A 24442-nucleotide genomic window follows, 5' to 3' on the forward strand; every position below is an offset into this window, starting at 1 on the left:
GTTTTTGTGATATCATTTTAATTAAATTAAAATTTGTCCCCAAAGAGGCAAGAACAGAGTACAGATGGCCTTTTTATCTATTGTGTTTCCATGACATGCAAGGTCACGGTTGTGATCTCTTGTTTCATGATGCAAAACTCCAGAACTCACACACATCTTAATTAAAAAAAAAAAAAAAAAAAAAAAAAAGAAAAGAAAGAAAGAAAAGTAATCTGCAGAATTTCTCTCTTCATGCACAACGATAGGATAGGGCTAGAATAAGTGTGGGTCTACCACAAAGGCCGGTTTCTTAACAGATTCTCTTGGCCATACAGTTTTTAAAGAGAATTAATTTATTCTTTTGTTCATTTCACAAATAAAATGTGTAGATAACTTTGTGCATAAGGCTAGTTTATTCTGATCCTAAATGCCTTCCACAACAGCTGAAGAATATTCTGAACTCTGTGTGTTTGCTTGTGGTGTTGTTTTGTTGTTGTTGTTGTTGTTGTCATTTTTCTAATTGTTGTTTATATTTGTTTGTTTTAACTGACTCTCATTTACAGCTAAGGCCTTTTGTATGGAGATCCTTGAACCTCAGTATTTTTAACTGCTTCCTTTTTTTTTTTTTTTTTTTTTTTGGGGGGGGGTGTTAGCTGAGGAATTGTTAGAAACTTTTCAGAACTGGTTATATGCAGAAATTTTCAACCTATTGTTATCCCAAATCTTGCAGCTTCATTGCTCAAATTTTAATTTCTTTCTTTCTTTCTTCCTTTCTTTCTTTCTTTCTTTCTTTCTTTCTTTCTTTCTTTCTTTCTTTCTTTCTTTCTTTCTTTCTTTCTTTCTTTCTTTCTTTTTTACTTTTCTACTGAATTTTTATTTGAAAAAATCATTGGGAAATTGGCCTTACAATGTGTCTTCTGATTAATCTTTCCTGATTATTTCCTGCAGTTGTATTCCTGCAACAAAACCAGAGGGATCAAAATCGGAGACTTTAATTGCCTATTAAACTATAGAGAGATGTAAAAAAGTAAATGTTCTTGTCTGCAGCAGTAGTGAGATAAGATAGATGAAGAAACACTATTTGGTTTCCTGTATACTTTTTGTATTGAAATCAGCTTCAATAACAAAAGAAAACAACAAACAAATGAACAAAACACTAGGATGTTTTTTCTCATATGTTAGAAATTTAGCAAGACGTTTCAGTGACTTAACAGTGGATATTGTTAACATATGCATATGCATATGTATGCTGTTTTTCTGCCTTGGCTGCAAACTATTGACTCATTTTGGGGTCAAGGTTGCTTTTTCCTTTCTTCCCCACCCCCTGCAGCTTGCAAGGTACTTCTATTTTGCCTATTTTTATGTAAAATAAGGAATACCAAGGTTAAAACAAACAAACAAAAAAACCAAAACAAAACAAAAAACAGAAACAACAACAAAGAAGCCTACAAGCTATTTGAAGTTACATGTACCTGATGTTTTTTCAGTATAAAGCCTTAATCTGTAAATCTGTATCTGGAAAAGAAGCTGAGCAGCTTGTCTAGTAAACAAGGGAAGCTGCTTTGGAGAATATGCTTTACTTGCGTTGTTGAGAATTTTCTACTGGCTAGCAGTTGTGGAAGTAATTCGTGGTTGGATAGAGCATAGAGCCTGCAGATGTTTATCTTTTGCTGTTGTTTCTTTCCTTCTTCTTTAGAATCTTCTCCTTGTGGTGTTTAAGTGATGACCTGCTGAAAGCCCTGGGTACTCAATCTGTGTATGTTTTGAAACAAGGAGGTCTTTTCTTTGATGACGCCGTTGCAGCTGCAGCTTTATGAAGTGCTTCTCCAGCAGCTGCCCTGAATTTTGCTGCAGTATTTTGGCTTCAAATTCCAAGCTGAGATTTCCAGTAAAATGGGTCTGACAGTAAAAAGCATTAGCAAAAGCTGCAGTCCTATCAATACTGAAGAAGTCCTTTACGTGTGGTCTCAGAAATCCCTGTCTGGATTGTAGAAAATTAATTTTCTGTTTCCCAAACCTTAAAGCTTAATTACTTATTTTAATACATATATGATTACCACTGACTTAAAGCTTTACTGCAGATTTACTGCAGGCTGATTTTCTTTATTGAATTTCTTCATGTGAATCCATCAACTTTAATCTACAATGGTAACATAATTTTAGAAAGATATAGGCATTTCATATGATACCATCTTTGCCTCTGCTTTCAGTATATACTGTTTCATCCTGTCACATCTTATAATCAAAGTCTCATTAGAATGAAAACTGTAAACCTAACAGTTAAATCAAGCAGTCCTCAAGATTAAGAGGTAGGATTATTTTTTCCTACTACTTTAGTATGCACTAAACTCCAGCGTGTTGTTGGGGATCACTTTGCTTTACAAGTAGCTATGTTTTAGTGGTATATAGTATCACAATTTCACAGGAAACTTCAGATAATCGTGATATAGTCTTCTTGATCCCTAAGTAGAATCTAAGTAAATCCTTGAATAGAATAACTACATTCTGCCTTGTTATGTTATCTGTAGTTTCAACATTGTATATAACATCATTTTTCACATCGTAGTCAAAACCAGTGGTTTTCTGTTGCTGTCTATTGTTAACCACCTGTTACATTCCTTCTTGGAAACAAAGGAATTATGGTCCTGGTGAATGCCTTATTAATGAAAAATCACGTTTGATACAGTATTTAGAAAGCCCTCATTGCAGTGGAATAGCAGTTGGGAGATTTACCCTCTGGTTGCCCATTCATGCACCTTATTAGGGTAGGTTTTTCAGTTTGAATCTGCTACAAACACTAATGATGCAATGATTATTTCTATTTCACTTATATATTCCCTAATAGTGTAAAATTCATTCTCTCAGTAATAAGAAATATTGTACTTTTGTTTTCTGTTTTCAGATAGGCAGGGCGATTCTAGTTCTATAGATACCATCTTAATACTGCAAGGCAATTCTCTGAGTGTGACTTACCATGAGCCCATCAGATAACATGTTTTTCATTTGATTTGATAACAGTAGCAATTTATATATGTAGGAAAATTGTTGTTGCTTTTAACTGAACAGGCTTACCCCGTATTAATTTGGAATGTGTGTGCATGTTGACAGATGAAGCAGATCTTTGGTCCCAGATCTAGAGCCCAACCCTGTACTGCACTCATGGCTTTACAGTAAGGATAGTCTGATAGTCTTCAGGCAGTTTCCTGGAGAGATGGAAATCTGTGGTTATAATGCTTCATAGAAGCCCTCTGTAATCTCTGCCAAGTCATTTGTAGACTTATTAAAACAGGATGTGATGGTGTTTAAGACTGATTTGGGTACTTAAAATGGCTCAAGATTGAAAACTGTTAAGGACTTCTGCCATCCATAAGGACCCAGACTCTGACAAGCCTGGATAGAAAGCAGTATGAATTATTTACATATCCTTAATTTAAATTCTGTTATATATCTTTAGTTCCTTCTTCCATATCAGAGAAGGTGATCTGATGAATTTTCCCCCTAGGTTACTTTGTTATTAGTCTTCTGAAGGTGATCTGATGAATTTTTCCCTTTGTTACTTTGTTATTAGTCTTCTGCTTTGTGCCTATCTTGCATGGACTGTAAGCTAGCATATACTAAGACACCTATCAACAGACACCTTCCAAACATTTTTCTTTCAGAGGTTTTGCAGACTTTGTTGAATTCTATGCTGTGTAGAATCATATGTAGCTTAGGAACATATACAGAGTAAGTTCACTTTCATGGCTTCACTTGTGAAACAGTCATAACAATGTACCGGTAGCTATCATACAGGTTTAGCTGCATAGTATCAATGGGGATAATACAAAAGTATTTAGAGGATGATCGGTATCTGTGTGATTTGTATCCATCACAGATAATTTCTTGCCTTTTTTTCCATTCTTACAAGTAGAAGAAAATATAGTGCCCAGAAGAAAACATGAATTTGTCTTGTGTGCCATAACATGTGAGAAGTAGGGTTTATTTGAAACCAGCCCAATCTAAGCCAGTGTTACTCAGCTTGTACTCTATAAAACATCAGAAGCAGTCTGCAAAATAATTCCCAGTTCTACTCTTTCATTAATTCAAATATATGCATTTTTGACATAGTAAACAGGTGCCAAACTTAATTGTTTTGTTATTTAATTAGTAGAACTGATCTATGCTTTCCTAATTTTAAGTAGTATATTTGACACCCTGCAGTAATTCAAGAAGAGAAAAACAGCAGGTGATGATATAGGGATATTTTTCTTTAGAAATAGAAGCAGGAGATACTAACACTGAAGATCACTGTGTGCATTTTAGTATTGGGCAGAGCACACTTTGCTTTCAATGTCTATAAATAGAAGGGAATTGTAAGAACTTCATTATTCCTCGTAGCTATCATATCAGCATTACAAAATCCTGTGTTCTTGGAAAGATTATATAAGCAGTCAAAGACTATGCATATTGATAGATTCAGAATGGAATGTCACTCCTCAACAGTGAAGTGAGAACGGAAAAATCGTTATTTTAAAAAAAAATCTGACTTCCTTCATATAATCAGCATTTTCATGCGTCAGATAGTAAGTTGTAAGGAACATGCTTGCTTTCTGCATGTTCATCGAGTTTCTCTAAAAGCTTTTGTTTTGGAAACCTTTAAAAATCAATGAGGTACATGTCCACATAATATACATGAGTGACTTTAATAGCAGGAGAGTTCCTACTGCAGTCAAAATTTTACAAGCACATGGAAGTTTGCAGCTTCAGGGCCTAAATTTGTAAGATTATACAAGTGCCTTTCATTGTATAAGATATGCAGATACTTAAATACTGTTTGAATAAATTTCTGTATGTTTGTATTAGGTATGCTGAATCTGATTGCTATTCCCATCAGCAATTACAGTAGCAATTTTGGTAGCTCTCTATATTTAGTGTATGGCAATAGTCTTTAATTAGCTTAGTAAAGGAATCCTATGCTCCTAACCTATTAAGTATGTAGGTCAACCCAGAGGCTTCTCATGCATTTCTACACATTAATATTTCTATTATTGTCTTTTTAGATAATGCCTATTTTTCACCTTTTACAGTAGTCCAAGCAGGTGCTGCAACCATTTTAGTTCCTTTATTCACTTAGTCTAGCTTCCTTAATTGAAAGCAAATTTTCTTCTCTGATTTATGTGAAAGAAAGTTGGTATTTTCTTACATTCTTGTGTCCAGCTGGGAGACAGCGGAGAGAGCCTGAGAGGGTTGACAGGGTGTTTTCCCACCACCTTCAGCAGACTAGGCAAATCTGTTTTAAAGATGTCTCCAACATATGGTATTATTTTAATGGTTTCACTGATCAAGTTTAGAGTATAAAATCCTTAAGGTTTAGAAGTTCCAGCATTATTTATTTAAGGAGAAAGAAACATTTTCACATGGCAATGTAATTTATTAAACATCACTCTTTCTAGAGGTTCTGTCTGGAACACTGATAGCATTCTAATGCGTAGCAGATACTGTATAAATTACAGCCATGAAGAACCTTGTTTTTATATACTTAGTAAGTGTTATCAATAGTAGAAATTCACAGGTGGACAGACAAAAATGTCCTATTCTGAGATTAACTCTAAAATAAGCTCTGCTGCACATATGTACCATATGGATCTGTTTTCGTTCTTATCCAATAAAGGAATTAGAGGAAGTAGTTCATTGTTTCCTCATCCAACTTACAGATTCGCAGGTTCCTCAAGGTAATAATTTTTTTACATGGTATATTTAATGTGCTAGGGAAATTTTTCAAGCCTTCTGTTGAACCTATGGGGAGAAGTTCATGTTAGTGCACTGGGAAAGCTTTCTGAGCCCATAGTTTTACTAGAAAATACGGTCACATAGCTGAACTTCTGTAACTATGAAATTTTTCAGAATCATGTCAAGCTAATTCACTAATGTGGGCTAGTTGTGGAAAAAAAAAAAAAAAAAAAAAAAACACACTTAAAAATGGCACCAAACAAACCCCTTATGTTTCATTTTTCTTCAAGGAGAAATGTCAGCAGATACAATTGTGAGAAGACATTTATGAGCCTGTAATTACAGTGTAATATTCTGCTGAACTCTGGGTTTGTTAGTCAACATACAGTACCACATATGCAAAGAATCTTTGCACTAAGTTGAAGTAGTCCATTTCAATGTGTGTTGTTTTTTGTTTTGTTTTGTTTTGTTTTTTTGTGAAAAAAAAAAACACTGTGAATAGGGGCAGAATGAACCTGTAAAATCTAAGATTTTAGTTATACAAGAAAACCCATAATGTTTCAGAAATTATTTTTTCTCATTCATAAAAAGTGGCTACAGTTAAAATGGATTTAAAATGCAGGTATTCATCCACTTCTCAGTGAAGTTTGGACCATTCTTTAGAAAGTTCATTACCTGTATTTTATAATGCAGATTGTTGTTAAAATGCTTTAATGAAGACATTACTTATTATTACAGATGTACATATGATTAGGCAAAAGAGAAATACCTAAATTTTAATTTGATCACAACACCAATGTCTGATTACATCCAAGAATTTGCATTACATCTGGAGTAACTGCTCCATGTACAACCCAGCCAAAATTACATTAAAAATTCATTGTATTGAATGGGTCACTAAATTATATTCCTGATTCTTGTGGGACTAGATTTTTTTTCCACTGGACCTTAATTTGCAAGTACATAAACATTTAGAAGAAATATGGGCACATTTCATTAATGTTGTATTGTTCATGGAGATATCCCTCAAAGTGTTGAGTAAACAATATTATGGTAAAACTATAGAATTAAAAAAAAATCCAATCTTTTAATGAAAAATATTAGTTCACTTTATTGTTAGTTTAGGCTTGTATAAGATTTCTGCAAAGAAGAGGACTTTTAATGAAATTATATATAAAAAACAAAACAAAACAGAAATAAGTTAATCCTCATTAATTGTTTTATATTTATTGCTTTTTTAAGTTCTTTATTTAGTAAATACGTATAATACAAAACCACATACAAAACAGGAAATAAAAGTTATAGTTCACAGTCAGTGAATAGACAAAGCTTTGTTATATTATCAATAACAAAAATATATGGAGAAATCAGGACCAAATAAAAGCAGATAAACTTGCAAGAAATACTACACCAAGATCTTGATTACTTTTACCTATAAAGTTGAAATGTCATCTTTCTACCGAATATTACTTAGAAAGAGGAAAGGAAGATGCTGAAATATGTAGCTCATATTGCTGCTCATTTTAAAAAAAACTTTGTGTAATGATGCCACGATGGTGTCTGTAAATAATTACTTGTGGCTAATCAGTTGCAAAGAATCACCTTGGCAATGCATTCTATTCAACAACTAATAAGCAGCTACTAGTAAAACTAAATAAACAGAAAGCCTTTATATCAGCCCCATTAATCTAGACTGCCAAGCTTGATCTTCAGAATGCAGTCTCTTACACATCAATCTCAGTGTTTTCAGTTCCCCGAAACATTAATTTAACATTTGAAATATGCATGGACATGATTTTCTTTGGGTGACAAGAGTACTTTTCAGGATTTTAAGTCTTTTTTTCTTCTTTATGGATTAATAAAAACATGTATATCACCATACTAAAATGATTTCTTTATGATTGCAATACTTTGTATGGCTTCCATCATATCTTTTAACGATTTTCTTAAAAAAATATCAGGACTAAAAAGCTGATTTCTGATTTTATTATGTTTAAGAGAAGCTGCTGTGCTTCATTGAAATTGTAACATACTGATTATTCTTTATATTTATAATGTACATGTGTGATCAACTATAAAAAATACCAGGTATAAATAAGAAATTAACAACTTTGTGCTCAATATCTTCATTATTTTTAAATCTCTGGTCAGTGTACATGTTGAATCTTATGATAAAAAGAAGATTGCAACTTCAGGGAGTTTGTTAGTATTACAAAGCCAGAATAATGTGTCGAAATGCATTTGGCTATCATTTGAAATACAAATAAATTATTCAATAAACATTTTTTTTTAGAAAGGTATCTACTATTTTCTACAGATACAAAGCTACTTGGTGTTGGAGAATGATAATGCTTGAGAAATAGTTTTGAAAAATATTCTTCTAAACATCTTAATATTTATATCAAAGGGAAAAGTGAAGGATCTATTTGTAAAAATTTTGCTTTCTTCACTTTTCTGGGGGAACTTAGAGCTCCTATGATAATAATGATTAAATATGTCTTTACTATGAAGAAATTAGAATTTTATCCTTAAATCTTCATCTTGCATTTTCCAGAAAATATTTTATTATTTACTAGTAATGATAATATAATTCTGATATATAGTAATTATTTATAGAGTTCTGACTGTGTTTCTCTTCTAGCACTTTGAAATGTTTAAATGGTTGGATAATAGTTGATAGAGAAAGCTAAGGACTTAGGCCATAAAAGTCTCTTTCTTTGTGTGTTGTTATATTAGGGAAATTAAGTGAATGCTCTTTTATTAGTAGTAATAGTAGTTTGTTTTACTTTTGTTTTGTTTTTGTTTTGTGTGTGTGTGTGTAAGAAACAGTATTTTTTACTTGAGGCATCAGACACATAGCTTTTCATTCCATTGTATCCATTGTATTCCATTGAATCTGAACTTCATGATAAAAGCTAAGAAAATGTGGAGCCAAGAATAATTCTTAATTTTGGTTTGAGCTATGTATTTATGAAGTGATTCAGGGCAAGGTGGATTGACTCAAAATAAAATAGAACAGTTCAGAATGAAAGCAGTCACCTGGTGGCAGTATTCTTCACACCTGCATGAGTGTTTAGTTTAATTTCCCAAATTCTTGCTTCCATTGATATATGAGTACTGCTGAGGCCTATGCCTCCCTTCAGGGGCATGCCTTGTGTGGCTCAAGACACATCATTCTGGGTGGTCTAAGGATATGTCTGGGGTGGAATCCCACAGGGCATTTCACAGTCTCATCCACTCACCTTTTGGCCAGAAGGATGGTGGAATAACACCAAAGAGCTTGAAAGTGGACTAAAGGTTTTTATTTTAGGCAAATGAACGCATCTCAATGATTGTGGGATTTTGGGGAGTGGTATAGACTTTGTGGAGTTGAGGAGCTGCTTTTCAAACCATATATAGCCAATTAGTCAGTATGTATATGAGTACATAGCCCGGCAAACTCTCGTTCTTTTTTCTTCTCTCTTTTCTTTCTTTCCTTTCTTTCTTTCCTTTCTTTCTCTTCTTCCTTTTCCTTCCTTCCTCCCTTCCTTCCTCCCTCCCTCCCTCCCTCCCTCCCTCCCTCCCTCCCTCCCTCCCTCCCTCCCTCCCTTCCTTCCTTCCTTCCTTCCTTCCTTCCTTCCTTCCTTCCTTCCTTCCTTCCTTCCTTCTTTCCTTTCTAAATAATAATAATGATAATAATAATAATAGTAATAATAATAATAATAATAATAAAACTGTAAAAAGATAAGAATATAGTATTCAATATCTTAAACTAAAGAAGTTCAGAGAAACCTTTAATGTCAGGGGCATTAAAACTGTTTTAATAACGTTATGCCAATGGGACAAAACATACAGAATTGGGAACTTTGAACTGGATAGATTTCATATGATGGAAGAAAAACATTTATTAATAATGAAAACAGTGATGGTGTGATGTAGAAAATCTCTTCTCATGTGGTGGATCTGGACCAACAGTACATTTTTAAATAACTACAGAATTAAAACATTTGGGTTGGTTTGGTTGTGTGAATGCTCTATCCCTAATATGTTATTCATACTGATTACATTTGTATATGAGTCACATTCAGTTTGAATTTGCCAGATGTCCATTTATGTTTATTTAAATAATGAGATCATTCCATGAAGTGAACAGGACCTAAAAATATAGAGGGAAGACTGTTTAGAAAAACAAAGTTAAAAATGTCTTACATATTTTCACATCTAATGGTATGTTATGCAAGCAGCAACACAGTAGTGTTAAGGCACTATTCAAAAAAATTGTCTGTTCCAAACACTTCATTAAACAATATATTATATAATGAAGCTTCATTGGATTTTGTTCAGTTTCCCAGTCAATTTCTCCATGAATGGGAATGTTCTCCTTCTGAACACACTTAAATGTACTATTTTCAAAGCCAGCATCATTTCACTGTTTTTTGTTGTTGATGTTGTGTCATGTGAAGATCCTGTCTTTCAGAGTGTTTTGTCATTTCCGTTTTGTCATGGAAGAGTTTTAAAATGTATTGTCAAGGTAAACCTTAAGGGGTGACTGAGTTCTGAACTTTTATGTTATTGAATTTGCATAAACTTCTAACAAGCCATAAACTTTTCTAATGGACAAAGTGAGACTACCAGTTAACCACTTGAGCTCAACAAAGACTACCCAAATGTGTTCTTAGTTCATATGAGACTTTTAAAATCTCTTTCTAGCCTGATGAAATTGTTTTGTTCATATTGTAGCCTATACACATTAAAAGTACATTAGTATTTGGTGAAATAAATTTAACAGCATACAGTTGGAGATTGATGCCTTGGTAAAGTTATCAGCGCCATATCAGAACATACATTGGGTGAGCTACTTTGATCTCTTTAAAGCAGAATCTGCAGGGAGAGGCTGCAAGAAAAGAAAATGGAGGGCTTAGCCAAAGCTCATGGTCAAAGCTTAATAAAGAACTCTTATCTAAGGATACAGATGATTTAATAGGCCATAAAAGGAAGACATTTGAAAGTCACTTTCATGCTAAGCTTGTCCAACTGATATATCTACAATAAGTAATAGAATTTGATGATGTAATATGTTTAGAGAAATAGGTTTCCCATGTTCTTTCTTAAGACATAACATGATTTTATGTGAATTGGACTATATCTACCCATTCCCAAAGAAATGTAGGTCACAAGCACAAAAACATCTACAAGCTTCTCTATGCAAAATGCTCTTTATATTTTGCATAGAGGAGGAAATATATATTTGCAGAGAGGAGGAAAGTGGTAAGATACCTTTCAAAACAGAAGAGATGAACCATCACACCAGTGTGTTAATATTGTTGTTTGTTCCTGACTGTCTTTTCTAGATATGGCTTTTTTAGAGTTTGGTTTGTTGTTTCCAGATCTTTCATTTTCTTTTTGATAGCAGCTATTACTTAAGTATATCAAGAGTTGACTTTCTGAAATTTATTTGAACTAGATCCACTTTAAAATCTGCTGTAAATCAGTGGGTTAGGTTCACATCAGTCTAAGAGATGCAAAAATTTGCACAACAGCTGGAAATTTGTAGGACAAGAAATAAAATATATATACAAGCAGATGTATATTACTAAACAAGAGTTTTATCATTGTGTGGCTTCTAGAAAATAGGTGTGCATTGTGTTTGTGAGTGGAATTGACACATTCATCATTACTAAAAGAAAACACTAAAATATTCAAAGTACTTGAGCCTGGTTTTGCATTTCAGAGTAGCATAAAGAGCAGCAAAGCACAGGGTCATAACAATGTTTCCCTTTGTATATTCAGTCACACTGCTGTAGCTATGTCATAAAGACATTTTCAAAATGAGGCAGGAAGTTTGCCTTAACTAAGTTCGCTAACTTTGCCTTATAGTCTTATTAATTTTAAAAAGTGGATTTCTGTTACAAAACAAAATGTCCATTCATACAACTAACTGAACTGCCAAGTAATGAGCTGCCTGCATATACATGTGGAAAGATACCACAGAATCTGAGTTTTTATTGAAAGCTATAATTAAAAATGTGAGTACAAAGCTTTATACCACTACATTTTAGTTTCACCCTGTGTCAGTATTGTGTAAGTATTTAGTTAAATTTGTAGCCAATTAAAGCATAGTCATGCAGAAAACGTTGAGCAGTTTCAATATTATTCATTTGATATTTGAACTGTAAAATTCAGCCACAGAGAATCCTGCTGTGCATTTTATTTACTACTGTTACACTATTTAGCAAATTCAAATACCTTTTGGTAAACCATATACCTATCTAATTTGCATGTAATCCAGCAAATCTTGTCATTGTGTTCTTATCTTTTATCTTATCTCTGGTAACTATTTAAACATGTTGCTATTCTAATTAAAAGTAGACTTTGAATTTTTGGAATATGCAGCCATATGTAGCATTTATTTTACAATAGAAGCAGTTTCTTTTAACAAAAGCAATTTTAAAAGATGCTATGAGGATTTGTCTACTGTGGCAATTAGTCTGTTAAGGTTTCTCAAACTTCTTATCATTTAGGATTTGATAGCTGTTGGCAATTTCTTTTAGACCTAATGTACATTTTATTTTGGAGAGATAAAAATACCTTGTGAAAATGTTACTAAATAGTATGCACAAAAGACTGCTTTGTTTTGTAGTGGTTGTTGAATTTGGTTGTTGAATTTTTATTAATGAATATGGTTGAATTTTTGCTGATTAATCCCTAAATTTATTTCTAGGTTCTCTTAAAGTTATTCTTTCTTTCTTTTCTTATTTCAACAGCTTGATCAAGTTGTTCGTCAGAGGAATTTGTCTAGTTTGGAACTTTTCCTCTCATGTGCACAGAAACAGTTAAGCATTTTATTAAATGAAGATCCCACAACTACAGAGGAAAAGAGAGACTGACATTTGTTGTACCACTGGTACAGTGTTATTTGTGAAGCTGCAAATCTTGGTCAAGCAAATAATAAATGTCTCCTACTAATCATTTGAAATTGTATCCCTGGTTCAAGATTGATCTGAAACTATACTTGATAGAAGTATCTGTGGTTTTTTTTTTTTTTTTTTTTTTTTTTGACTATTATCAGAGTGAAAAAAAAAATATCATTGTGGTTTCTATTAGCCCATGACTGAAGTTCTAGATAATGGCAGCAATGATGAAAAAATTTCCGTTATGCCTGGTTTAAAGGTGGTATCATGTCGTGATGTAATTGATTATTATTTTTTTACTTATAGAAATGGAGAAAAACAGTTAAATATAGGTACATGTCCATCTGTATTTCTCAAGTATATGCCCAAGTGCATTGCCTCGAGTGAGCCTGAGAAGCTCACTTCTCATGAGAAGCTATCATTTCTCATTACTTTAGATGTGTAATAGAAGAATCAGTACTAAAACATAAGTTTTGACAGTCATTTCTTCAGACATTTATAAACAACTCCAGCTCGAGTAATAGGAAAGTTTAAAAACTAAACAGTGCAATTTGTTAGAGTAGTGTAGAACACTGCTGTAACCAATGTATAGTATATATTTTTATTTCTGTTCTACAAAGCTAGTCTGATTCCAAAATTCATTTTCTCATGAAAATACAATTAAAGAGACTGACCTCAGTTTCAGGAAGAAGATGTATGTAATTATGTGGAGACTGATATTGCACTGCCTCAGTGGAATTTCTGACAATATAAGGAGTGCAGAATGCTGAACTCAGATGCCCTTTTCAAACCCATTGAAGGAAGCAGAAATACTGCCCACTGACATCTGTTTGGTGGCCTTTAGATCAAATTCTGTGCCTACACTCTTTTGATTGTAGATTTGGATCCTTAGTTAAGAGTTCTGAATGAAATAAAGGAAAATAAAAATACTGTTATAATACTGAATATAAATAAACAGAAAATGGTACTTCTAATGCTGAGTTTGTGATTCAGTGGGGACTCATGGACATTTTTTATTGTAGTTCTAGGTATTCTGTGGTGGTTGTGATTTTTTTGTTTGGTTGTTTTTTTCCATTGGCAGTCACTTTTCGTAAATCACTTTCTTATAGCAATAAAGAAACTCCAAATAGTTGCCTATGTATTTGGCAGTATAAAATATGTAGTGCAGAGTGTTTCCTTTCTTGCTTTTTTTTTTTTTTTTTCTGTGCTTAATTTTTGTAATTAAACCATAGTTTTTGTCTTCTGTATGACTGCAGAGATTTACTGAAAAGGTAAATAATGCACTTTTTACTAAGTGATGATCTCTTCCTCCAAATATATGAAAATCCATGAATCTTGTTGATATTTCTTGACTAACCTTTTCATCTGGCAGACCAAAAGCTACTTTAGTGCTGAGTCTAATCTTATTTACCTAGGTGAAATAAACAAATTATATGGTAATGAGAAATTTGTTTCATTTTGTTTTGACCATCTGTCCTTGTTGTCAGTTTTACTGTGGAAGAGTTTTGTTGCATTTCCACAGTGCATGATTATGGAGAAGAAGAAATTTATGGCGAGTCAGTAAGATTTCACTGGCAGCTATGGTGTGTCTTCCCCAGTATAACATCATGTGTTCATCTCAGCTCTTGAATATTGTGATTACCACAGGGAACTGTAGGGTGTTTTTTTTGTTTGTTTGTTTGTTTGTTTGTTTGTTTTTTGTTTTTTGTTTTTTGTTTTTTTCTTTTGACAGTTTTAGTCCATTAGGTTTTCTCTCTACCCTGTGAACAAAATTGCAGAATTAGACCACAGACATATGAAATCAGACTGGGAGCTTGGATTACATTCAAAACCACAAGTCTCAGAGCAGAAATTCAGATATCCAGCAGAAGAAGAGTTATATAGTTTGCAAGCTTTGCAATATGCAATAAATTCCATCTTCTCCACATCACATCCAAAGCCTTAGAGATTATTTTTAATTTTCATTATTTCTGCCTAATCATGTCTGCCTATCATCAGTAGTTTGTGGAAATTTTGGAAGACAGAAGTCAGGGAGAAGTTTACAAAGTCTAGCTCATGGCAGGTGACATCACAACATTTTTTATTTTATTATATAAATAAATTTATTTATGATGAACTAAATAATGGAATTTAAGAGAAAATAGTAAGTTTGAAAGCCTACAGGGTAGAACTTTGCCACTGAAGCATGGCATTTAATGCAATTTTTCACTTCTATAATGAAATATCAGTATTCTTTATATTCATGATAACGTAATAATTTTGACAAGACTGATATGTAATGGGAGACACAAGAAGCCCTAGAACTAGTCCTTAGACATAACAAACACAAAACTAAAACGTTCAAAACGTCTGCAGTCTAGAACATCAAAGGCTCATATAACATACATAATATATATGTATATGACTATATGCTTTATCTTAGAAATGAGCTATAAATGTTGTAACATAAACATATGACTTAATCAGTTGTGTATATTAAAAGCTACCTGAAAGGTAATAATAGATCCAGTTTACATAATGATATCTTTCATTAGCATCAGTCAGTCTCATTGTATTTCAGCACTTTCATCTGATGATCTAGAGCAGAAAAGATCAGAAAAGTGGGATGTCTAAACAATAATTTAATGTTAGTAATTAGTATTGTGGTATCATACTGTCCTACACATTCTTGTTGTATTACTGTATGTTTCTTTTGGTTCCCCATCTGCTTCAATGACAGAATTCTAGATCAGCCATTAGCAAAGAAGAAATCTATTTCCATGCATCTTTGTATACTATCAATAACTGAGGTGAGAAAGTATTTGAAGTTTTGCCTTGCTCTAGGAAAAACTTTGTTAAATAAAAATATTATTTGTCTAAGCATTACATTCCTTCACTATATCATAGTATGTCTGAACAAAGAAAAAGCAGTTATTTGAGGCTGAGATTGCATTAGTGTTTTAAGATTTTTGTGCATCTTTACATTGGCTTTTGGTCAAAAGTTGCGTCATGTCCTGCCAGCTCAGTAAATGGCAATGTTAATTCCTGACTGTCTGAAATTATCCACATAGACATGACCTTAAAGGGCCTAATTCCTATTCACACTGAAGCTCCCTTATAGCACACTAGACTCTTCCACTCGTCCACTGTGGATTTATGTGCACATATTTGGGATTGCAAAACTTTCCCCTTCCCTTGGATGGAGAGATTTCATCTTGTTTCCTAACAGGTAATAGCCACTGATTAGAAATTGTTCAAGTGAACACGTGTAATTTATACTCACTTTTGGATCATGTATAGTGTCAATGCAGTAACAAATGGACTTAGTGCAAATGTAAAATAAGCTTTGAAAGTCCATAGTGCAAGTACACCCAATCTAGCTACCAGCCAGTTAGCTGTCTTGATACCGAATGGGTAGCTGTTAAAGCATAGTCTAATAGTCATTTACATCTTTCTGTCCCTATCTGTATTGCAACCTACACTGATCTCCCTGAAATACATAATTTGCTTTAACTAGTTTACATACTGTAAGTTTTGATGCAGGAGTGACAAAGTTGTGGAAAAGATTGTTTTGAAAAATGTTTAATGGCCATTCTGAATATTGTGTAGAAAGAGTTTATAACATCTATGTCATTCCTTTATCAAAGAATTTTAAAAGTGCCAGAGAAACTTTGGTCTGGAAAACACTTTTTACATGGGTATAATTTGGGCCATAAATATTTATATGCTTTCAGAAACAGTCTAAATGAATGTTTTCATTTCCTGTGATCAGTCAAAAAATATTGTTCTAAGGATTCAAGAATCAATCACCTACCTGCTAGTATAGCTTATGAACAGTTTAATTATTTTAAACCCCACATAAAATTAGTAATAATGCTTCTGAATCAGGGTCATACTTGGACAGTTGAACTTCATGGAGAAACTGACAGAGTTGCTGAGCTGCTCAGGGTTTGTATTTGCCTTTGAAAGTATTTGCCTTGTTAGCTGAAGGAAAGGACTGAAATGTGTAGACATTACCTAAGCAGTTCACTCGCCGTGGTGATAGAGTAGGTAAAAATGCCCTCATCAGGCTCTGTTGTATGAGGAACATAAGGTCAATCTTACTTTATACCATTTACAACAGACACTCATGGCAGGTTATGATGATTACATATCTATGGGAGGCATTACTATGATTATATTTATTATAAAGGCTTATAGTAATCTTCTGAAGGTGGTAAGCACTGTAGGTGCTGGTGGCAGCACAGTATCTAGTAACACAAAATAAATGTGATTCTTTTTTTCTTTTGATCTCATTTTTTGTACAATGTGTGTTTTACATTTTTCCTATCACCTTTCAGGACAATCATTTCCTGTAATAGATGTGATATCGGGATTTTATTGTGTAATTTCAACTATTGTAATATGCGTCAGAGATTCACATTTGTTTATGTTGGCTTTAATTCCTTGCATTTCAGAGTTACAAAACCAGCATTTTTCAGATGCTTTCCATTGTCCAGCATGGGTAGACAAAAGATGGATAGACAAAGAAGGTATTACTGAATTAACACCCAGGGCCTTCTACTTTTTTCCAGTGGTATTTCTAAACAGTTTGACAGGAAATGCTGGGGGAAAAAAAAAAAAAAAGTGTATTAATAAAATTTTATTAATACACATTATCATAAAAATACAATTATCAAAAAAAGTTATGAATTCATCTTTTTTTCATATCTGGTAATAAATCTGTATCAGTGGACAAAGATCACCATCAGATGGCAAGTCATCGACATTCATTCTCTTTCTTTAAATTAAAATATTTTCTCTTCTCACAAGAGTCATAGGGATTTGCACCTCTCTGGATTTAAAAATAAGCTTCATAGATCCCCTCTACATTACAGTGGTACTGTAATTACAATGTAAGTGGTACTTACATTGTAAGGGCTTATTTTGGCCCTTTAGCCAAAGTAGAAACAGAATTGTTTTTGCTGAGTGAACTTTTAAGGATGTTTCAGTTCCTGTACTACCACCATATTAGGGCATCACTTGAGACTTCACATCAATCTTTCTACATAAATTTTCTGAAAAATAACTGGTCACCATGGTACATGGCCAGTCTCTATTTCTGTGGCAATAATTTTAAAAATTAAATTATTTAAACATCCCACTTTTTTTTATTTTGATCATAGATTACATATTTAGAGAGTGATAGTAAAGTTTTGGCTCCCAGGAATTCAGCAAGAATTCTGCTGTTTGCTATTTCCAGCTTGGAATATTGTCCTTCTTCATATTTTTTGCATCTGCAATGAACATTATGCAAGCAGCTTTAGGGTCTGAAATGGGTCTGTGTGGGTCTGGGAACATACTGAGAAGTCGTTTCAAGAGCACATTTCATGACTGATTCTTTGAGGAAAATGTCAGTATTTGTTCTGCTCATAGTGAGGAAGAGGAGCTGCCAGATGAGACTTTGGTGAGCGGGTGCATCTTATTTTTACTGTAATACTACTAAGAAGAATATGTCTCCATATTCTTATTGAAATAGGTTGTTTCTCCCTTGGTACTTCAGAACTAATAGCATACTAGCTAGAATACTCTTGTATTCCCTACTAAAAAGCCTACCAAAAAAAACATGTTGAGGTATATCAACAAAGTCCCTATCACAAAGACATAAATCAAGGTATTGTAGCATGAGGTTTGACAGTAGTAGAAAACATGAAGGTAAAGGTAAGGTGCTGCTATTTGTTATATATCTCTATTATTACTATTTTTACTTGGCAGAGAAAATTGGGGCATTCTGAAATGCTGTATCTCCTACAAATGTAACAAGTATACAGCTACATGTTTTTTTGATAAAAATCTCAGTTGAACCAGGATGAGTCTTAATAACTTTGTCAGGGTCAAGAAGTCATATAAATGAGAGCATCTTGCTTTAATTTATGTATTATTGCTGGAATAGGTCCAAATCTGTCCTGGAGTGTCAGTGGCCAAGGATTTCAGCAGGTGCCGTGCCTGAAGTCAATAAAACTCCATTTGGTCTGTTTGAAACAACAACATTGACGTTGGAAAGCATAATTATTTCAGAAACCTGACTGTATGCAATTTTTCAACCAGTGTCTTTTTTATTATTATTATTATTATTATTAGTGTGTGTGTGTGTGTGTGTGTATTTGTCACAAATTTCTGCAAACAGGTCAAAAGAAGCAGTGTTTTCATAAATGTTTATGAACATGATGATGGAACAAAATGAGCAGCTGTAAGCTATGTGGAATGTATATTCTGCATACTCTTTTGATACTGAGGAAAACTCAGATGTATTCAAGAAAATGAAGAAAAAAAAGGAGAAGATTCATGTTTTTCCTGTGCAGTTTGAAGAGTGAATCATAGAATCATAGGTTCATAGAATCATAGAATATCCTGAGTTGGAAGGGATCCATAAGGATCATTGAGTCCACCTCCTGGTTCCACACAGGTCTACCCAAAAATTCAGACTATGTGACTAAGTGCACAGTCCAAATGCTTCTTAAACTCCAACAGGCAATGCCACGTCTGCGTCCCTGGGGAGCCTGTTCCAGTGTGCAACCACTCACTCAGTGAAGAACCTATGTGGTTCCCAAGCCACCTGAGCAGTTTCTGTCAGGACTTGCCATTTTAACCAGGAGATCTCATCTCTTAGAAAATGATACTAGATGAGAACCCGTACTTCAAAACAACATTAAAAAAAAAAAAAAAAAAAAAAAACTTTGCAAAACTTAAAAGCATTTCAATGCTGACATGTAGAGATTCAAATATGTTAGTCATGTTAGTCTGAGAAATGTCAAGAGGGATTCCTAAACAGAATGTTTTGGAGGAATGGTGCTTTCTGGGCATACAACTGTATCAGGATGATGAACATACTCTTGTTCAGTTGTTATGCTAATATTAAAACAAAATTATATAAACAACAGAGAAGTCTTTAAATGTCTGCCAAATAAAATGGAAAGAAATCCAGACATTGTGTTAAAAGTTTATATATCATCTATTCATCTTTTTGGGAATGTGTTTAGGTCTCTCTCAGATGAAATACTTTTTAAGTTGAACATGCTACAGATATTGGAATAAAACAAACAAACAAACAAACAACAAGCATATTAGCTCAAGACAACAACAGAAAATGTCTGCAAAAGACTGGTAGCTACACAGTTCATGAATGACAAGACTACTTGGAAGAATACAAATAACGGATTGTGGGATCAGAATTAAATTGCATTTAATTTGATGTCATCAATATATAATACAAATATCATCGTTACAATGTGTCTACCTAGTTTTCAAGATGTTTTTTCTTCAGCACATTCTCAGGCATTCTTAAAGAACAAATGAGTTCAAGGAGGTGATGACAAGTCCACGAGTGTATTTAAGCAGGACCCAAGAGGTTGGTTGGTTTATTAGATATTTTGAGCCAATTGTTAATACCTATTCTAATGCATAAGCATCCAGAAGTGCATGTTGGTTTTCACAAAGCAATCATATATTGCAGTAGTCTAGACCAATGAGGTATTTTAATTATATTTTTCCTGTTGGCTAAGCTTCAAGAAATCAAGCTGGAAGGTGGATAAAAGTTATTTATGTTCTGTATATACTATTGGTGTCATGAATGATTTCACTTCTGCTGCCTCCAGAACAAAGTTCAGAAATGTCAATTAACAAGATTAAAATAGATTTTGTACATTATAGTGAGAACTGATTCACACTTTCTAGACTTTTTGTTGTTGAGCTTAGTGAGATGTTTTGTCTGTTTTCCTTTAAAACAGACAAAATTGGGGTGGCACATTCGCTTTTTTTTTTTATTAAGAAAGGCTGTTCATCAGGAATGGTTTCTATAGTGATCAGAAAAATATATACAATTAAAGTTTCCAGAAATCAGCAAAACCAGATTTATTCTTTGGTGACTTGCAAATCAAATAAGTTTGTTATTGAATTTCACTCTCAATTTAATCATTTAGAGACAGAAGAGTTTAGGTAGAGTGAGCTATATTTTATTTTGTCTCCCCATCAGTGTTATTAGTGAAGTGAATAACACCATCTCATGCAGAAACCTTAGGGCAGAAACTAAAAAGGAAATTATCCATGCATCATTCTGTTGTTATCATCATATCACTGGATTTGGATGAAATTTTGTTCTTCTTGAATTGAAAGAGAATGTCCAGTGAAGCTAGAATTTTAATCTTTATTTCTTACAGATATCTTGCCTTCTTGGCAATGAAGCTTTGAGCGAACATCAGCAATACCACATTCAGAAAGGACTGTCTGACAAGGAAATAGACACCGAAAAGCATTCCAGGCTGCAGCCCAGCTGGGAATATGGTGCATCCATCTCCAAAGATCTCTTCCTGCCAATTTCTCTCACCTAATGTGTCAGCCTGCTCATTTTGGGGGAGATCTCCTCTACTTGTAATAATGACAATGTGTTCTGAGTCTTGGAGGAAAACATGTTACCGCACTGTCATAGTGACAGAACATCTTGTGCCCAGAATGGTTTCCTGAGACACTCTGCTAGTGCATTGGCAAGTTAGTCTCAAACTGTACGAAGCTGCCTGTTATGGATTATATCACAGACACTTACAATACTGTACTGAAAAGAAAATGACTATGTTATAAGATCTTGAATATTATTTTCTGTTGCATCAGTGAAAACTGTTGATATGTCTCTGCATAAAAAAAGGAGATAGCTAGCACAAGATTTTCATTATTGTTTTAATGCAAGTTATTCTTTTTATCTAACTGTGGCTTTAATCAAGAGTCCAGTGTCCTTAGCACTTAAGATTGAAGGATGAGACAGAATTACTCAGAAGAATGTTTTTCATCATCCTCTTTAAGATAGACATTTGTTTCATTTCAAATCAAATTTGATTACCTCCAAAGCATGTGAAACAACTACCTGTTAAAAACAGCAGAAAGGGTTCCCCATCCACAACCACTTCAAGGTTCACACAGAGGAGGTAATGAAGTAAACTCATTCTGTTCTTTATGGAAGTCCTATGGATCAGTTCTCACCTAACCCATGAGAATAAGAAAAACAAAGGCCTTTGCTCGCCTTTGCATAGGCAGATTCAATGCCTATATAATCCAGTTCTCCTTTCATACTTTCCCATGCCATATTGTCCTCTGTTACTACAAAGTGGTAGCAGATTGTTAACAAGGTATAAACATGTATCAGCAAATGAGCTAAATGCTAGTTGCCATCATTACTGCCAAGCTTTGGTCACAGCCAATATCAACGTATCCTACAGAAATAGTATTGTATCATTTTGTTTAGGCTCTGGTTTGGTACAGAGCTGATGAATACAGCTCTTTTTACATATTTTAGGAATTGACTACTTTCTAATGTTTCTCATTAGAGGGCCAATATATTCATGCCTATAATTGCTTGATATTGCTATAAAATCCTAAGTATTCAGACATTATTCTAAGTATTCCAATTAAGTATTCCAAGATCTTCAGATGTTTTTAGATGTTTCAGATAGTCATAAAGTATTCATCTTCAGTTATCTTTTAATACTAAATTATTATTCTTTTTAACATGCCTTATAGTTTTGAACCCTTAACATTCTTAACATTCTTATTTCTAAGCTCTGCACTGTAAATGCAGGTGCTAGGAAGTCTTCACACATACACACACACACACACACACACACACCCTTTATGAGATCCTAGGAGATGATCCTAGGAGATGAGGTGTTAAGGAAAACATCCATTATTATATAACCTCTGATCAAATCACCAGAGGAACAGCCCTACGTAGGATGGATCAGTGGTTCACATGAAGAAGTGTGTTACCCTTCTGCCCTGCTTCTCCCATCTTGCTGTTAACCTCAGTTACATAGTCATAACTTCACTTTCCTCCCAGGGTGAAGGTTTGGGGTTAGATTTCAGGTTGACTTTGCACTAATGTTGGCTTCATTTGTAATCCTGCAGTCTTCTGCTACAAATGAGAAAAAGCATCATGCTGTTCTGTCAAGTTTTCCTATGTTATATAAACTCTAACCTCTTGATAAACATTTTCCGTTAACATTATTCAGGATCAAAAAGATCTATCTCCTTCCTTGAACAAATGTTACCACTGTGGGACATGCTAGAAAACAGAGGGACTTAATCTGGTATTTGGAACTGTAAATCCCAATGCAGTCTGAATTGGTAGACTGCTTCTGATGCCTCTGTGTTACTTGCCCAATCACTAGAGCAGTAGCCTCTGTATTTAAAGAGAGTATATAGTTCTCGCTAGTTCCCATTGACTGTCTGCCACAGTGCATAAAGTCATGCAGAACCCAAATTAATCTCTCTCACATTATTTAGCTTATTACATACCAAATTGACAGGCTTCTAAGCAGCTTGGACAGATAAGGCAAAAATATGGAAACCAACAACTGTGCTCACTGTGTCAAAATTATGTTGATCATCCTGTTTAAAGGAAAACAAACAAACAAACAACAACAACAACAACAACAAAAACATTATAAAGGCTAAGTTTGACATCATTTTAATACAAAATTAACATAGTAACAATGTGCAGATACAATCAAAACATATATTTGCAACACCTGTGATTCAAATCTTGGCAATTTTATTCTAAATATGACTGGCAATAACTAGAGAAGAACTTGGTAACAATGTGGAAAGAAAGTAATTATATCCCCTGTTGACTATCCTAGATGTATCCTGTAAATACATCTAAATTAAATTAAAAATAAAGAACATAAATAAAAATGGTGAATCAGAGGTTCACAGCAAGATGAAAATATTACAAGTGCATTATTATGGATCTTGTAAATGTTAAATAAATCAAAGACAATACAATGGACTTTGACCCACTCAAACAGTATTTAAAAGCATAGTGTATACAATGTCTTTTACTTAACTGGAAACTAGTATAAAATGAATGGTTCTTATCATTCTCCTTTGTGAGAACTCAGATCATGGAAAAGTAATGATCCAATGACATTACAGGAAGTTCCCATTTAGTGTAGTAAATAAATAGTGGTTTAATACTGAAATAAGACTAAGTTGTTTATTAAGTATGGAAGCTCTTTTTTCCAACCTTAAAATATTTGACACATAAGACATTCCAAATTAGTAAATCGCTGTACCATACCTTGTCACTTTTATTGCTGTGTCAAAAATTCTGCTGCTGTGGGTTTCCCAAAAGAAGAAGCTTTGCAGTATCAGGAGGTGGATGGAGAAAATGGCCCAGCATCATTTGTGATCTTACAGGGAAACAAAATATACTAGATATACTTGTTTAGAACAATTAGGTTTTTAGTTTCCCTTGGAAAAGGTGTGTCTTCACAATTTCCAGATAAGACTCTGGACTGGCATAAAAATTCTAATTCATGTGAATTTTGCATGCATGCGTGGTCCAATCATAGAATAGAATAGAACAATAGAACAGAACAGAATAGTTCAGTTGGAAGGGACCTACAAAGATCATCAAGTCCAACTTCCTGACCACTTCAGCGCTAGCCAAAAGTTAAAGCATATTACTGAGGTCAATATCCAAATGTTTTTTGAACACTAACAGGTATGGGAGCATCAAACACCTCACTTGGAAGCCTGTTCCAGTGTTTGACCACCCTCATGGTAATTAATTTTTTCTAATGTCCAGTCTGATTCTCCCCTGGCACAGCTTTGTGCTGTTCCTTCACATCCTGTCATCAGTGAGCAGGAGCAGAGACTAGCACCTCCCTCTGCACTCCCCTCCTCTGGGAGCTGCAGGGAGCAGGGAGGTTGCCTCTCAGCTCCTTTTCTCCAGACTGGGCAACCCAGGTGTCCTCAGCCTCTCCTCATAGGACATGCCTGCCATTCCTCATTCCAGCTTTGTTGCCATCCTCTGGGTGCTATCAAGTAACTTAGTGTCCTTTTTGTATAGTGGAGAC

General features: G+C 34.0%; 1 protein-coding gene across 7 annotated transcripts in view; it reads left to right on the plus strand.

The window, feature by feature from the left end:
* Positions 1-21958, plus strand: part of CCDC91 (coiled-coil domain containing 91) — a 174155-nt gene extending 152197 nt beyond the window's left edge. For 6 of the 7 annotated variants that reach the window (XM_084497854.1, XM_084497859.1, XM_084497860.1 and 3 more), the window contains one exon: positions 20753-21958. In XM_084497854.1, the coding sequence (XP_084353980.1) occupies positions 20753-20923 (171 nt within the window). In that variant the 3' untranslated portion in view covers positions 20924-21958. Of the gene's footprint in view, positions 1-12431; positions 12644-20752 lie in introns of those variants that run through there. The other variant, XM_084497858.1, reaches the window with a different exon arrangement.
* The last annotated feature ends 2484 nt before the right edge of the window (positions 21959-24442 follow it).

Source organism: Aythya ferina (genome assembly GCF_964211825.1).
Source record: "Aythya ferina genome assembly, chromosome: 1".
Taxonomy (NCBI): Eukaryota; Metazoa; Chordata; class Aves; order Anseriformes; family Anatidae; genus Aythya; species Aythya ferina.